Genomic DNA, 17,072 nt, shown 5'->3' with positions numbered 1-17,072 from the left:
GCATTTAGATTCATCAGGACTAGAGCAGACATAGAACTGTGAGCCCTCACAGACTTCTTCAGAGTCAGCTTTTAAAGGTGTGAAGCTGAACCCAGTAAACAGGCAGCATATGGTGCAAAGCTGAACTTGCTCAGTGCATTCTCAGCATGGTGTTTTGAGAGCCTGGAGAGGCTCTTGAAAATCCAGTGCAGAGGCATCAGGTTGCTCCACAGAGCCACAGCAGAGGTTTTGCTCAGCTCATTAGTCCCTGTTAACTTTGGGCCTACCGAATGGGAGCTGGATGTAACTTTGGAGTACTTACACTGTGCTCCCTTTGCACTGAGTTCAGTAATGTCATAGGTATGTTTGGGACTTGCTTGTGAATTCAGGTCCAGACAAGTTACTAAGCTTCTGAACGTGGAAGCTATAAAAAATATGAGTTAAAGACAACAAAAAGAGTGTACAAGCCAGCTTACCTGTCAAGCTTTGTAGGGTACAACATTTGTCTGTGAATGTATTTGAATTTGATTCAAATTAGATTTGAATTTGATTTGAATTTGACCCTATTCAGGGTCATGTTTTATTTGAGTACACTGTGAGGGAGAGTTAACTGAAGTAACAAAATTTGCACAGAATGTTTTCCCCTGAGGAATATTCAATTCTGGCATTTAAAGTTGTTGGAAAGGATGTCTTTTGTCATAACAAGATGCTGATGCATAGAGTATTAATAAAAGTCTGTCATGTGAAAGCAATTTCAGAAGTTTTTTTAAAATTACTACAGCCTGACTAAAATTCACTTCAGGACCAATCTCTGTCAAGATCAGACCTGTGCTAAGTCAAGATAAATGTATTTATGCCTTAAAAAAATTTTATTTCTTCAATAAGCATTTTTGCCAGCAGGTATTTAACAGCTCAAAAAATTGATCATGGTCCTTTTTTTCTTCATGTCTACTTTATTTTTTTTTTTTTTACAAAATGTGCACATTTAGTTTACACAAACACGCTACAGCAGATTTCAGGTGTACATGTATTGTACTACTCTTATCCTACACTGGTGATAGCAGAGCAGCCTTCAGCATGCCTCTAACATCCCATCTCTACACCAGAATAGATACCTGATTTATTTTTACAAAAGAATACTTGTAACCTTCTTTCTACTTCATTAATCCCCTTTCACATTTTCTGCAGCAATGTCACAATGAAGGTTGGCCTATCTGATAGCATTTCACCTATTTTGAAGTATTGGCATAGACTCTGTGGACAATATATCTTAAAAATTACATGGATGGAGGGGCAGTGTTATATTTTATATGCATACTTTTTTAGGAGGATCTTTCTAGTTCAGAATTAAGTAGCTCCAATCTTAATGAGGAAATTATCTTAAAAAGTGTAGTGCATTTATCACATATAGATGATATATAGCTAAAGTTTTCATTGTTTTCTTGGTTCTGTCTCATAGTTAAAGGTATTACAAAAAGCTGAAATGGATGTTAGCCTCTCTAGCAGTCATTTAGATGTTACTACTTAGTGATGTTCATTCTCAGCACTAAAGGGGGATGGCAGTTTCAAAAGTTCATGCCTTTTTCTTCATTAAAGGCAGAAGGACACATACTTAGGAAAGAAGTGTTAGGATCCAGTTAAGGTTTCTTCATGAAAAATTAGAAGTCAGAAGATCCTTAATTTTAGGCAAAGAATTTTGCAGACACATCCAAGAATTAAAAATACAGTATGTAGGACTCCTGATATTCATGTCATGATAAATTAAGTACAGATTTATTAGGTGAGATTGGTAGAAGCTTATTCATATTTTTTATGGAATAAAAATACCTATAAGCAATTTTTTTGTTGTTGTTGCTCTGTAACATCTTGCTCTCAAGTTATCTGTTATGTTTGGGTTTGTTGGGGTTTTTTCTGAAGAGAAAATCAAGTCAAAGTTGGAAGGCAGTTGTAGCAAGATGTGCATTGCACATTAATTATAGCATTTTAACTCAAAAGATCATTCAAAAATGAGGACTACACCCTAGAAATATGAGAAGAAAACAAATTGTAATGCCTCTGTATAAATCAGAAGCTAGAGATTTAAGAAATATACTTCAACACCTGGAGTTTAATCCAGTACAAACGAGTAGCAAAACTAAGAATATTTATTTAATCTCCTTGTGATTTTCTCGATTTTGACTAGGGGTTGGAATGATAATAAGGGTGCATAATGTCAGTTCTATTTTGTTGCATTTGTGGTAAGAACTTGATTTTTCAGAACAATCCTGTTAACTAAGTAGCCACTGCTGAAGTGCTAAACTGTATAATTTAGAAAGGATTTTTTGTTGGGAAGTTTATAATAAAAAATTTACTTGCATAATACATGTCTCAGTGTAAAGCTGAGTAACTTTATTTATGATAAAGTGGGAAATCAATTTTTTAGATAATGTTGCAGAATAGCTCGTATTTTTCCATTAGTTGTAGACCTGATGTCGTCATTAAATCACATTTTCAAAGAGCTGCATGGATCGCATTATATTCTCATCCTGTAAAAAAAGACAACACAAAACCAAAAATCATACACCATTACAAATGTAGTTAGCATATATCTATACTGAAATGTGGTAGAAAATTTTAGTTAATTGCAACATTTTTTTCAGCTGGTTTGGAGAAATGGTTAGCAGAAAAAGGCTGTTAATGGATCCATGCTTAAATAAGTTTTTCTATATATTAATGAAACCAAAACTATTCTGTCAAGAATACAATAGCATGTTGAGAAAATTACATCTGCAACATTTCTGAAGTTATCATTTTATATTCAGGATAACAGAATACACTTAGACAATAAATAATCATGGAATAGTGGTATCAAGTGTGAACCTGTACATGTAATTGCTAGTCCTGTGCAGAGTACATAGGATCCTTTTTGCAATCCTGGGGCTTCTGCTGCATAGTTAGGGATAACTCTAAGAAAAATAGACTGAAGTGTGCACCTTTGCATGAGCCAAAATCAGTCAGTTTGACAAGTATCACCACAACACTCTTCAGCTCCTCAGTTGAGATTTTCTGTGTGTTCACACTGAAAGATGGTGACTGCTTCTAAATGCTACTTCTGCTTTCTGATTGCTTTGCATTAGGTAATTTTTTTAACAAAATATTATTCTTTCAAGTTCTGTATTATACTGATGCATCACTCTCTACTCCAGGTTTTACCAGTCGGTAACGCTCAGCACAGCAGTCAGCAAAAATTATTTTTCTTTGTAAGTTTTACCTTCCAGTGTATAGAAGAGTTACTTGCAATAGCCCATATTTGCTGGCATTTCTACATCAGCAGTTGTTTGCACAAAACAATGTATATACACAATACAAGAGTTTATTACATGCTGATTTAGCATTTGTTGGTCTCCACTGTAATGATCCTACCCTTTAGTACTTTCTTCAGAGATAATATAGCCATCTTTAATTCTAGTGAATAAAAAGACTGAATAATTATTTTTATTTTTGAATGTTTCATGAAATATGTGCATTGAAAAACCCACTTCTTAGAGAGGTTATCTCAACAGTATTCTTCACTACTGATAAGTATGTGAGATTTTTGTACATTAATCTTCCAGTAACACATGTTCAGTATCAATTTCCAGTTAAATTATTCACTCTTCAGTCTAGTGGGTGATTTGCTTTGTAGAAAATGACAGGTCTGAGTAATTAGCTTAATTTATGTTATGAAACATGCACAGTGGGGTTTTTTATCTTTGATTCAGTATGTCATCTCAAATGATGCTGCTGTAAGGAATGATCTGCACACTACTTTGTACAATAAAACAACTTAGGGAAGCAATGATAATGTAATTTCAAAAAATACACTATATAGGCTAATGCTTCAAAAATTTGTATAGTAAAGGTATTATATTAAATTACTGAAAGTTAAATTCTTCCTCACTTCATTGCTTTGAAACATCAATAAACCAGTGAATGTTACTGATGTAAGGTTAAAGTTTGGTTTGACTTAAGTAATTTGTCATATAATTAGTACAAATGTTTTTGTACTAATATGTTTTTGTATATACACTGGCAACTATGCTCAGCAAATGTGTGAAGCAAAGAACATGCTCTGAATTTGCGAAGTGTTTTGACACTTCCTACCAATTTTATTATATATGTATTATCATGAATGAAACTAGCAGTTTTCTAAAATCAACTACGTATTTCTGAGGTTGGCTGTTTCTTTACAGACTTCCAATGCCACTCCCTTAGTAAATCAAATGGGAAGAGTCTTCACAAGAAAATACAGACTTGTCATAATATTTAGAACATGATGAGTTTTAGTAGCGTTTTTTCCCATTTAAAAAAAAAAAAAAAAAAACACAACCAGAAACCCCCAGATGCTTGCATTGGAATTCTTTGTCAAGTGTATATTTTTCATTTGACTCTTTTTCAGTACATTTTTCTACACAATTTTTCATCTTAGATTTGTTAAACACTTCCTAACTCAAGACAAAGGGAGGTATTAGCGCATATGAAGCATTGTCCATATGAAGCACAAAGCTGGATGAATGAACTTTGGCAGATCTGACCTACCTTTAAGCCAGTTTTTCTTAGGTTGGAAATGGTTTCTTTGCTGTTTTCAGGCTAACCCAGACCATCAGCATTGTATATGGAAAAGGTTACTCCTGCAGAAAACACCTGTGCCAGAAGCCTTTTTCTCATTATCAGAAGGACCTATAACTCACTCCCCCTGACAGTCACCTATGCCCCGTGCATGCCCTTAGTCCTTGTCTCTGTTCTTCATGGTGCTGCTGTAGATACGAAGCAATGCCAGACGATTTTCCACCAGCACCAAGCAGTGAAAGAAGGCAGGTAAGGAACTGGGACGTGCCCAGGTCCTGAGGTAGCCACACTGTTTCTCAGGACCTAGATATGCTCTTTGGTAATTTATATGAAGCCAGACAAACAGCCACCGCTTTCTGAGATGCAGTCTGGCATGTCTAGGGCAGCATCGTCCATTTCTCCTGTGGGAGCAGGAAGAATCCTGGAGTCTGGATGGCAGACTGACATTCAAACTCATGTGGGATAGGGAGAGCAGGGAAATGAGGGCATACACGTTCCCTCTCTAAGATAGAGGAAGGATCTCCGTTCTACTCAGATCTTTCTACCCAGTGGCCAGAGAAGACAGTGCTCAAAGCCTCAATGCTTTATAATTCCCTGCATAACTTTAAATGCTTTTTGAATGAACAGGCTATTCTTTGCAATGGGACTGTGAATTAAGAGCCTTGAACCAACTGTATACCTCAGGCTGTACAGTGCCGCTGCATTGATAGTTGTGCCAAACAAGTGCTCAGCACAACACAATTTTAAAAAAAGGTGCACACATGTAAAATGAGTGTTTAAGAACACACCAGAGTCTCTTGATGCTACACAAAAAAAATCTCAGGAATGTACCCCAGGAACCTGAAGTACGACCTCTGTTCAAAGATATTTTGCCGTGTTCCTTCTTGCTTGTAAAGCAAGCATGCCACACTTCCTTTAGTTATTGCAAAACAGCAGTAAAAGGGATGTACTTCTGCAACTCACTAATTTGGCTTCCAACTCAAAGTAGAGGAATGCCAGTTCTCAGAGACTGCAAATCTTGCCTGAGATAACCTTCAAAGAAAGGCTCCTGCAGCCTTTCCCTGGCAGAACACACTTTTGGTCTATTTAAAGATTCAGACCTTACCGTTTTAGATCTCATACCTATCAGGATGTTAAGAAAAGGGTTTCCTGCAGCTGTCTTTTAAAAGCAGCAGCCATATTCTTTTGTAAAATAAATAATCCTGAAAAGAGCAAAGCCACATTAACTCCTGAACTGAGTTTCTTGAAGGACTTTGATTGACTAGTCACTAGTAGGGTCCTGCAGGGCTCATCCTCAACCAGTTCTCTTCATCTTCATTAATGACCTGGACGCAGGACTCAAAGGAATACTAACTTTGTGGAGAGCACTAAACTGGGAGGAGCTGTCAACTTACTCAAGGTTAGGGAGGCCCTGCAGAGACACCTGGACAAAATAGGGAGATGTGCAATCACCAAGCATACGGAGTTTAACAAGGGCCAGTCCTGGATTCTGCGCCTGGGATGGGGCAATCCTGCTTGTGTGTATAGACTGGGGAATGCAAGGCTGGAGAGCAGCACTGTGGAAAGGGACCTGGGCGTCCTGGTCAATGAAAAAATGAACATGAGTCAGCAGTGTCCTGGCAGCCAGGAGGGCTACCAGTGTCCTGGGAGCATCAGGCACAGCATCACGAGCTGGGCAAGGGAGGGGATTGTCCCACTCTGCTCTGCACTGGGGCGGCCTCACCTTGAAAACTGCAGTTTTGGGTGCCACGATATAAGAAAGATATAAAGCTATTAGAGAATACCCAAAGGAGGCCATGAGGATGGTGAAGGCTCATGAGGGGAAGCTGTACGGGGAGCAGCCGAGGTCGCTTGGTCTGTTCGGCCTTGAGAAGAGGAGAGTGAGGGGACACCTCATTGCAGTTACAACTTCCTCATGAGGGGAAGAGGAGAGGCAGACACTGATCTCCTCTCTGCAGTGACCAGTGACAGGACCTGAGAGAATGGCCTGAAGTTGTGTAAGGAAGGTTTAGGTTGGATATTAGGAAAAAGCGCTTCACCCAGTGGGTTGTTGGGCACTGGAACAGGCTCCCCAGGGAAGTGGTCACAGCACCAACCCTGACAGAGTTCAGGAAGCGTTTGGACAATGCTCTCAGGCACCTGGGGCGATTCTTGGGGTGACCTGCACAGGGCCAGGAATTGCAATTGATCCTGATGGGTCTCTTCCAGCTCTGTATTCTGTGATTCTATGAATCCTAACCCCAAACCTCATTTCTAAAACCAAATATCTATATAAACATGAATTACACACTTTGAAGCACAGAAGTCTTAAAAGAAAAACAGTTCTTAATTGTCAGAGAGACAAGAATTTAGGCAGCAGGACACTTTTTGTATCAAAAAACCATGGCCACCATTGAAGTTAAAAGCAAGGGAAGGTGAGATAAGCAGCATGGTGACAGTCGTAGCATTCTGTAGCATTCATTGTATCTCCATCATTTAGCAGTCTAGAGAGCATCTCTCTCACATGTATTCTGAATACTTAGAACAAACAAAATAAATCTAACAGACTTGAGAAACTGAATTGCACTGGATAAGGAGCAGTCAATTCCTTACTAAAGGTATTAATTTTCTTTGTAAATGAATCACTCAGCCCATCAGCACAATTGCTGTCATATGCAGATTAATGTGTCATTTAACTTCCGGAATGCTACAGACCTCAGCTGGGAAATTAATCTCTTCTCTGTTTCTGATCATCATGCAGAGTTAGCAGAGCAAATGCCTTTTGTTGGTACTGAACAAGACTGACAAGCTGGAACTATGGTCAGTGCAACAGAGCACTGCTGACAGATGAGACACTACCCAGTGCCCGTTGCTAAGGATCCACAGAACAGCCACCATTAGCAGAGCTCTTGGCTGTCTTTCATCGCCCAAAATCAGTGGATTAAAATCAAACAAAGATTCACTTACTAAGTAGCTGTGCTCATAAGAGCAACTCCAATGAATAGCTACAGATGCATATAAAAACAGGCTGCTTCTAGAGCATCTTTGAGCATCTAGAGATTTCTGTATTCCAAATAGTTAAAAAACTATCACTCAATAAATGCATTTATCTTGATAGTCTTGTTATCTTCTGTCTCTTTATTACTCTATTCTTGACATAGAAGATAAGAATCAATAAGCACAGGTTATAGTGCTGGTCTCCATCAGCTTTGTATTAATCAGTCTGCTGGGCAAGGTATCAGTAGACCACTACTACGGCTTCTTATATTTCTCACTGTAACAAATAGTGTCAGGCTTATTTGCTGTATCAATTTACATAATGCAATCAAGCCTATCATATTCACTAGGTCTAATGTGATGCTTTACTGCACTCAACAACCTTGATTATTGGGGTGTCCTTTGTAGAGCCAGGACTTGGACTCTGTGATTCTGATGGGTCCCTTCCAGCTCAGCAGATTCTACAATTCTATGAACCTCTTATCATGCCAAAGGCTAGTCATCCTTATTTTATCGTGTTTCTTTTTCTTACAATTTTTGTCAAATTAACAAGATTTCCTTAAATTTATGAAAATGCATCTTACCTTTCCTCATATCATATACTGGTCTGAGAACAAGCTGGTTTCTGAAGAGCAAATGAGTGAAAACAGGCTGTAACTCCTGCTTCAGAAGTTCTCTATTGTGGCTCTAGAGGCCAAGAGCTGCTCACAGCAGTTGAAAGAAATTAACAGCCACCTGGGTAGTGTAAAGGCTTGTGGCTGATAATCACAATCAGTTCTCAGCCTTGCCTGGAGAAAACTTGTCTGGTGTTAACTCTTGCCATCCAACACTTTGCAAGCCCCTTGCACTCTCTTTTTATAAGGCCTCACTCCTTATAAGCACATCACAACTCACTGCGAAACTCACCCATGGGTGATAAATTTTCAGGCAATATTATTATTGTCCTGATTATAGGCCAGTTGTGACAGGACTGTATGCCCCAGCATGAGCAGAAGATAGAAATAAATATTTAGCTGAATGTGAAGAAACTTCTTCCTATCAAGTGCAAACAATACACTATTAAAGAGAGAAACGATATTGGCACAGTTTTCTAATAAGCAGTGACAGCTTGTATATAACAGCTCGTCTGCAGATTCAGGCAGCAAATTGATTTACGCTGTTTAGTGGTTTTGTGTAATGGTGTACCTGCATACTCTACCTTGGGAAAGTGCTGTCTCTGGTATTCAGATCACCCTCACTGACACTCCAGAAGTCTGTGTAGAGCTATGATAGAAATAACCAACAGATATGTGTTCAGTACTTAACACTGAGTACTTACTTTCTGGCAGCTCTCGATGAATTCATCTATGGTAACTACTCCATCTTTGTTTTTGTCCATTTTCTGTTTAAAAAAAAAAAAAGAAAAAGAAGAAGAATGTATGGGAATTGGGTTTGTGTGGCCAGGCTTTGGTAGCAGGGGGGCTACAGAGGTGGCTTCTGTGAGAAGCTGCCAGAGGCTTCTCTTCCCCCATGTGCAGCAGAGCCAATGCCAGCCAGCTCCAGGACAGACCTCCTGCTGGCCAAGGCTGAGCCCATCAGGAATGATACTCTTGAACCCTTTGCTATATTTCCTCTCCCCTGTGCAGTTGACAGGGCAGTGAGAGAGAGGCTTTGGTGGGTGCCTGGCATCCAGACAGGGTCAAACCTCTACAGTGTGTTTCTCCTCCTGAATTCCTGGGTAAAACAAGTCCTTTTCATTATTCATTTCAGTTACATGTCGGCCCAGGAACAACCAGTCCAAAAGTCACAGTAAGTGATATACTGGACTATGCTTAAAGAGCTTGTTGAAAAAACAGGATGCAATGAGTAGATCTGAGAAACTTGGGATGGAACCACAGAGAATAAAAAGGATTACAGAATTGGAAGGATATGCAAAACTGTTATAGCAATGAAAATCTTTCTGTACCTGCTCACAGAGCAGTCTTGTTGACTTCTATGTTACCCGACCTACCTGGAAAAATGTTTCCACATGTTGTCTAGGTGCATCTTCCTTGAGAACAGGATAAGTGCATTTCCCCATCATATCATATATTGCTTTCATGATATCAAGCATTTCCTGAAGAGGAAAAATCTTATGTTTCTGCAATGTAATGTGCATTGTAAACACTGCTTTAACTCAGAACACATAAATAATTTTTAGGATTTGCATTTTAGAATAAAATTTTGAAATTCACCTGTTAGTTTTTGACTGAACAGCTTCAAGAAGGAACTACTTAATTCCCAGAAATTCTAGCATCTGATTTCAGCTTTCATGGATGTATGATTTTAATTTTAAATGGTTTTAATATGTGAAAGTTCATTGATTGTGGGAAGAATCTCCCATTGTCTTATGAATAAAAATTAACAGGAAAATAGGTTCTGTAACAGCAAGTGAATGGCCAAAGCACATCAGCTTCTTAAAACTTGTTTTTCCCAGAGAAAATCAAAACACCCATGCACACACCTGCACTTATGCAGAATCCTCCTTTTATATCAAAGTCTTTGAATTTTATTGAGTGGCTTGTGAAAATTTTAATAATTACAAAAAACAAGTCATCTGCAGTACGCTAAGAAATTATTCTTTAGATTACCCTTTCATAATGATCCTGAAGTGTTTCCTAAAAGCGTAAAATTATAATTGTAATTTATATATTTGCATAAATCCCACTTAAAAAAACCCTCCATATATTTTGATGAAAGCACTCATTTAGTCCCACTGTAATTTAAGTATATGTTTGAATCCTTGCAGAATAAAAGAGGTAGGAATCTTTATAAATTCTGTTTCAAGTAAAAATTATTAGAAGTAGTTTCATAAAATAAGTAACAATTATTGCCCACATACTTAATTCATTTTTGTCCAAATATCCTATGAATCTATTCTAGGGACTGTATAGGTTGAAGCCAACCATTTCTGTACATGAAGAATTCTGAACTTTTACAATTTCTGTAAAGATTTTCCCCTTTAAATGTTCATATATGCATTTAAAATGAGATAATTTCTTTAATTTTCAGCGTGTCTAACTTCATAATATCTGATAATTTGTTAACACGCTTAATTTGACAATGAAGCCATTCTTCTTTCAATGCAGGACTTACCTTTACAACCTTTGCTTTCAGTGACTACAGTAAGAAGTAGACCTTACCTCTTTAGTTATATATCCATCCTTATTTATATCATATAAATTGAAAGCCCAGTTCAGTTTCTCCTGTACTGTCCCTCGGAGTAAAATTGAGAGACCCATAACAAAATCCTAAATAAACAAAAAGTCTTGGTCAGTTTGGAATTGGGCAGTTTTTCACAAACACTCAGAAATCCAGAATAATGCATTTGTCAGAAGTCTGGAAAGATGGGTTGTTCCAATTTTTTTTTGCTTCACTGACTGTATTAATGATTGCTGGATTAACAATCTAAGAACTATTTCCTACACTCATAATTAATAAGTAAATTGAGTAATTTTCTATAAAGTAAACCATCATTTACCATTACTGGTTGTATCCTCTGAAATGCCTAATGTTGCACCTAAGCAGTTCCTGTTGAAGTTAATACCAGGAAAAAGCAATCCCCATGGTTTAATGGTCCAAGAAAAGCTTAAGTGGCAGTTAGATTAATCTATGCACAGGAGATCAATTTGGGGAGAATTATGTACTAAGGAACATTAAATTCTTGTAAAATCTGTACCTTGTTAAAGTGGATTATGTGGTTCCCAGATCTCTGATATCAATCTGCTGCAGTCAACAATTCAAACTTCATGTATGATGCTGCACACCTCAATTCTTACTGCTTTTATTGGATGTATGATAGGGAATAGTAAATATATTACATGTCCATGTACCATCTTAATGTTTCTGTGACCCACCAATGCTCTATTGCTACAGAGCTATTGAACAGAAATGAATCAGAAGGCTTTTGAGATTATTTATATGTAGTATTTGGTTATAGATTTTTGTTCATAATAAATACTCTTTTGACAGCACAAACCTCATTTACATTTAGTGAGCATCTTCCAGATTGGAGAAAATATTAACTCCCATCACTTCTCTTCTGTATTTCTTAGCATGTTAATATTTTTTAAACAATAGCTTTCTTCTTCCCTAACCATCTCCTCCACCTCTTTTTATTTGATAAGCATATGAACCCATAAATATATGAAATTGACTTCATAATAGGCTGAGAGGACTATGGCAAGTGCTTATATTTAATTGTGCCTTTCTACATTGCTGGCAATGACATACAGGAAGTCTTAGAGTAACATTAAAGCAAAGACAATAAAAGCTGACCTATTTCTTACTTGCACCAGCAAGGTTTTGCATTTTCTCTAACACAGGAACAATGGAAAAGTCTGCACTGAGGTTAGACATGAATTACAAAGGCCTGGCGTACCACATGGTCAGATGAGTATACCTGATACAGTGAAGTACACACAGATATCACGGCCTCAGATGGTCTAGTAGGCACAGACAGCTCTTCAGTCTTTTTAACAATTCAGTTGGCATGCTCTGGGTTTTCTTAGTCTGTCACAAATTTCTGTCTTATTGGTATATGTGCCCTTTGGGGTAAATACATGAATCTTGAAAGAATTTTGCTCATCTTGTCTTGTCTACATCTCAATGACTAATTGAGGGTCACAAGGTTAAATCTCCAAACAGCTCTCTAACAATGTACTATTAAGCATTAAAACGTTCAAGAAATTCAGAACAGATTTGATCACATTACAGCATTAACAATTAACCTTTTTAATTCAGTACCATGTCTTCAGATCTTTTCTACACTGTTTTACATTCTTGATGCAGCTTCTTCTGAAGTCCTGTGTTAAGGTCCCCAGGTGCATTATTCTCTTAGATTATATGTAAGAATTCTGAATTTATTTTTAATTTGGCACAGCAATATTTGTGAATTTATTTTATCTAAAATACATCCATTTTTCTTTTCCTGTTCAATTCTCTTTCTTCCTTTCTGTCATGTTAGCTGGCTTCCTGGAATCATTTATATCCCCATTTCCAAGACTACCCTTCTGTCATTGATTTTAAAAATAAAGCCCTTTACTTTATATTGTTTTTCATGAGACTGGGTGTTCTTAAAAAGCAGAGACAACTCAAAAGCCTTCTGGGTATGTGATCTAAACATTGCAGCAGTGAGTCATCTCCTTCCATATTGCATCAACATGTCTTGGGATCACACATAGTTCAAGTGCACTGCTTTTGTCTGAGTGTTGTGCAGGAGTCATCTCAGGAACAACAGAAAGGATTTATTGTAATAGGAAGTTGTGATGAGTTGGATAATGACCAGCTAGATGGGATGTCTTTTCCACATACTTTCAAGCAATTGAAGAACATATAATAGAATCATACAGAAATAGAGTATCTGATTCAATGGATATAGGCCAAATCCACAGGATATTTTGGGCAAGAGCCTTGACTGGGAAAATGCTCTGCATGGTAGGAGGCAATGTGTGTGTCAGGAGCAGTGTAGCCATTCTAGCTGTTAAGCTGAAAATCCAGTGCAGAAAGCCACAGTGAAACAGCAGCACAGAGGGAAGCAGCTAAACCCAGCGAGCAGCTGCCCATCTTTATGCATATTACCAACAACACAGTGATGCACAAATCAGGCACAGCATTTAGCAAAGAGCTTGAATACAAGTCCCCATTACAGTATTAGAGTACCCAGCTGCTGTTTTCTGGCCTGGTTTAGACATCTAATTTCTAGAGACGGAAGAATTCTACTTTTAGAGCCTGTTTATTTTTTAAGAAAATTTCACCATACTCAGATACACTGCCCACTGAGAGGGACGGTCCTGCTCAGCTGAGCACCTAATGGGGAGGGTGACAAAGGAGCCTAAAACAGGAGGTCTGGGTTGAGACTCAGCTCGAGGTTTGGTCTTCAGTCTGTGACAGTGAAGTTAGAAGCACAAAAGTCTCTGCCTTGGTACTTGCCTTTGCTCCTTTCCACAGCTTCCTGTTTGTAACTTGCCAGTTTCCTGCAGAGCATGCTAATACCTGTTCAGACCTCCTTCTGTGCCTAATTTTGATTCTTCAAGAAAGGGGGATGTCTCACTGAAGGGTTGCAAAATGCAGCATCATTGCACCTGTATCAGAGCCTCTGTGTATTCAGAGCCTGCTGACATTTCTGTTCTGCACTACAGCTGTAGAGAGTGTCTAGTTGTGATCTGGGATGAACTTGTATTTGTGGGGTTTTTTTCAGCAGTGATTAATTATCTCATAGAGAGGTTGTTGATGACTTTCTGATCGCTTTATCGCTCAGTAAATCTTTGGGGATAACTAGTTCATTAATAAATTATTTAACAAGCTTATTAGTGGGCTGTCTCAAATCCATAGGAAAGCTTAAAATTATTCCACCTGGTCATGTGCTCCTTTATGTCTTTTTCAAGGCCAGAAGTAGGTAGGCAGGAACCTAAATCCATTTTTAAATTTAGATTTTAGGATTTTGCAAAGGAATCAAATGATGTCACAGAAGTGGTGGAGCCCTGGTATGTGTAAAACACAGGTTACAGAGGAGGAACTGCTGCTGAAAGGAAATGCATTTCTTTGTAGCTACTTTAAATCAGATGATGTTAAAAGGCTTATGAGATCACCATTGTACTGAGAAAAATCAGCTCATTTCCTACATGACATGGACAAACCTCTTTGTGTTGGACTCACAGAATTATGCTTGTGAGCCTCATGAAATTCAACAAGGCCAAGTTCAAGGTCCTGCACCTGGGTCAGGGCAATCCCAAGCTCTAATACAGTCTGGGCAGAGAATGGATTTAGAGCAGCCCTGAGGAAAAGGACTTGGGGATACTGATTGATGACAAACTCAACATGAACCAGCAATGTGCACTTGCAGCCCAGAAAGCCAACCACGACCGGGGCTGCATCAAATGAAACGTGATCAGCAGGTCAAGGAAGGTGATTCTGCCCCTCTTCTCTGCTCTCATGAGACCCCACCTGGAATACTGCATCCAGCTCAGGGGCCGAAGGCAATGGACCTGCTGGAACAAGTCCAGAGGACTGGAGCATCTCTGCTACGAAGACAGGCTGAGAGAGTTGGGCTCATTCAGCCTGGAGAAGACTCCAGGGACACCTTAGAGCACCTCTCATTACCTAAAGAGGGCCTACAAAAGAGCTGGGGAGGGACTCTACACAAGGACTCGTAGGGACAGGACAAGGGGAACGGCTTTAAACTGGCAGAGAGTAGGTTTAAATTATCTATTAGGAAGAAATTCTTCACTGTGAGGATGGTGAGGCACTGGAACAGGTTGCCCAGAGAAGCTGTGGATGCTCTGTTCCTGGAAGTGTTTAAGGTCATATTGGATGGGGCTTCAGGCAACCTGGTCTAGTGGGAGGTGTCCCTGCCATGCGTTGGAACTGGATGATCTTCAAGGTCCCTTCCAATCCAAGGCATTCAATGATTCTATGGCTCATTTAACTGCTGCCCTCATAATACTGCCTTGGACACTACTTTTATTATTAGTGAAATATGAAATTGTGTTTGATCTTACGAACTGTACTTCCCTACAGAAGAAAATTAGCATGCTTGCTAATTTATTAACCAATATACATTTGGTTTTGATTAAATATGACAGAAATCTTTAAACACTTCCATTGTGTTTGGACACAGCGTTGTGCTTTAAGGCACTGAGAATTAGTGGGATTATTGAATGACTTTCAGCAAGGTCACATTTAGAGTAGCCTTAATCTGCATCTACAACAAACGAAGGATACTGATTTGGATATTTGCATGTGTGTGCAATGAGCTTTACCTTTGACCATGTGTCCAAAGCTCATTAGCCTCCATTTTTCTGGCTGTTTAAATAGCTTTGAGGCCAGATCTTAATTTTGGCTCAGTGACAATATAGATGCAGCAAATGCAAACCTTGCTTTTATATCTGTCTCTGCCTAATGGAAAAAAGATCTTCATTAATATGCCCAATTGCTGAGTCACTGGGTCTTCAGAAACTCTGTCCTCATATTAAAGCAAAACTAGTTCACATAACTAATGAAATAAAATAGTCTCAAAATTAATACAATCATGGGATAAGGAGAGATAAATTCAAGCACCTAGTTTTATAAGTTTGTTTTTTATACTACATAAATCCTTCACTTAGAGATCCTGGCTCTTACCAAAGATCATACAGATTTAGAGATGACAAAACTCTAAGGACACAGCAATCTCACCATGCAATCTCACTAAGAAATGTCAATTGAGGTGTGCATTTAAGTTGTGCTCAGCTCTAACACTTCATTGTTGATGGTTGAAAATTTGAGGAAAAAGCTAAAGCAAATTCTCTCTTTTTACCCACAGCTCCAGCTACCACTGCTTCATGGAAAATTGAGAGTGCAATACAAAAGAAAGTCATTCTTACCTTCAAAAGAATTTTGCTACCATTTTTTTTACACAGAAGATAGCCAGAGTGTTTTTATCATAGGTAATTACATTAAATTGTATTTAGTCCTACAATTTGATATAGAAGGTACTTTGGAAAGAATGATTATTTGTTCTCCAAACTTTTAAATTACTCCCTCTCTACCTTTTGAGATGTTTACTTTTGTTGTTTTTCTAATGGAAATGAGAAAACTAGAATAAAGATTGGAATAGAAAGAATATGGCACAGTTGCACCTAGGATTAAAAGGAGCAGGAAAAAATTAGATGATTGTATTTTGCACATTTCACAGTCTTTCCTTCACATTTTGCAGCTATTTTCATGTGATTACAAAAAAAAAAAACCCCATACATTTTTAACTTCAGGAGGATTCTTTTAGAATCCTATCATAGAGTTTGTAACTATAATGTTGCTACAAGTACACAGAAGTGAGAATATTTTGACAGCAGTAGAGTTATGCTGCATTCACAATTAGTGCAAATAATATCAAAGTCTGGATCACTCATGCCTGCCTTGATATTGAACAAAAATAAGCTAGAAATGTCTGTTTGAGCAATGGGAAAAAAGCACTGCTGCTTTTATTTTCCTGATTTATTTTATTCCAAAGTCCTTTTTTAGTGCACAAACCTGCACTCCGAGATAATCAAAACCCTTAAAAAGGGCTCCAAATACAGCACATTTCTAAAGGCTTTCTGAGATACAAATGTTAACAAATTGACCAGAAAAGGTACAAAAGCTTTTTTTTTGTTACCATTCTTTTTAGTGATAACAGCAGAAATACTTTACAACTACCGATTCTAAAAATTCTTTTTCTCAATGTGAAAGAGGGGAAGTTTAGTTTAGATATACAGAAGAAATTCTTTACTGGTAGACTGGTGAGGCACTGGCACAAGTTGCCCAGAGAAGTTGTGGATGCCCCATCCCTGGAAGTGTTCAAGGCCAGGTTGGATAAAGCAGCTTGTCTACTGGGAGGTGTTCCTGTCCATGGCAGGGGGTTTGGAACTGGGTGATCTTTAATATCTGTTCCAATCCAAACCATTATATGATTTTCTGTGATTTGACCAGAGGGGTCCTAGCAGATTTATGTATAGAAGACATGAATAAAACCTCCATTCCTGCTCCTAGTTTCA

The 17,072-nt window shown here is 38.2% G+C and overlaps 1 protein-coding gene across 8 annotated transcripts in view; it reads right to left on the bottom strand.

Annotated features, from left to right (window-relative positions):
* Positions 1-2,456: 2,456 nt before the first annotated feature.
* The window catches only part of KCNIP4 (potassium voltage-gated channel interacting protein 4), a gene marked incomplete at both ends in the record, with an annotated part of 401,165 nt that continues 386,549 nt past the window's right edge, over positions 2,457-17,072 (bottom strand). For all 8 annotated transcript variants that reach the window (XM_082281889.1, XM_082281888.1, XM_082281893.1 and 5 more), the window contains 4 exons: positions 2,457-2,504; positions 8,861-8,923; positions 9,533-9,637; positions 10,704-10,811. In XM_082281889.1, coding sequence (XP_082138015.1) covers positions 2,457-2,504; positions 8,861-8,923; positions 9,533-9,637; positions 10,704-10,811 — 324 coding nt within the window. The remainder of the gene's footprint in view (positions 2,505-8,860; positions 8,924-9,532; positions 9,638-10,703; positions 10,812-17,072) is intronic.

The sequence above is a fragment of the Coloeus monedula genome (assembly GCF_965178545.1).
Source record: "Coloeus monedula genome assembly, chromosome: 5".
Classification (NCBI taxonomy): domain Eukaryota; kingdom Metazoa; phylum Chordata; class Aves; order Passeriformes; family Corvidae; genus Coloeus; species Coloeus monedula.
This window is presented reverse-complemented; position numbering and strand designations above follow the sequence as displayed.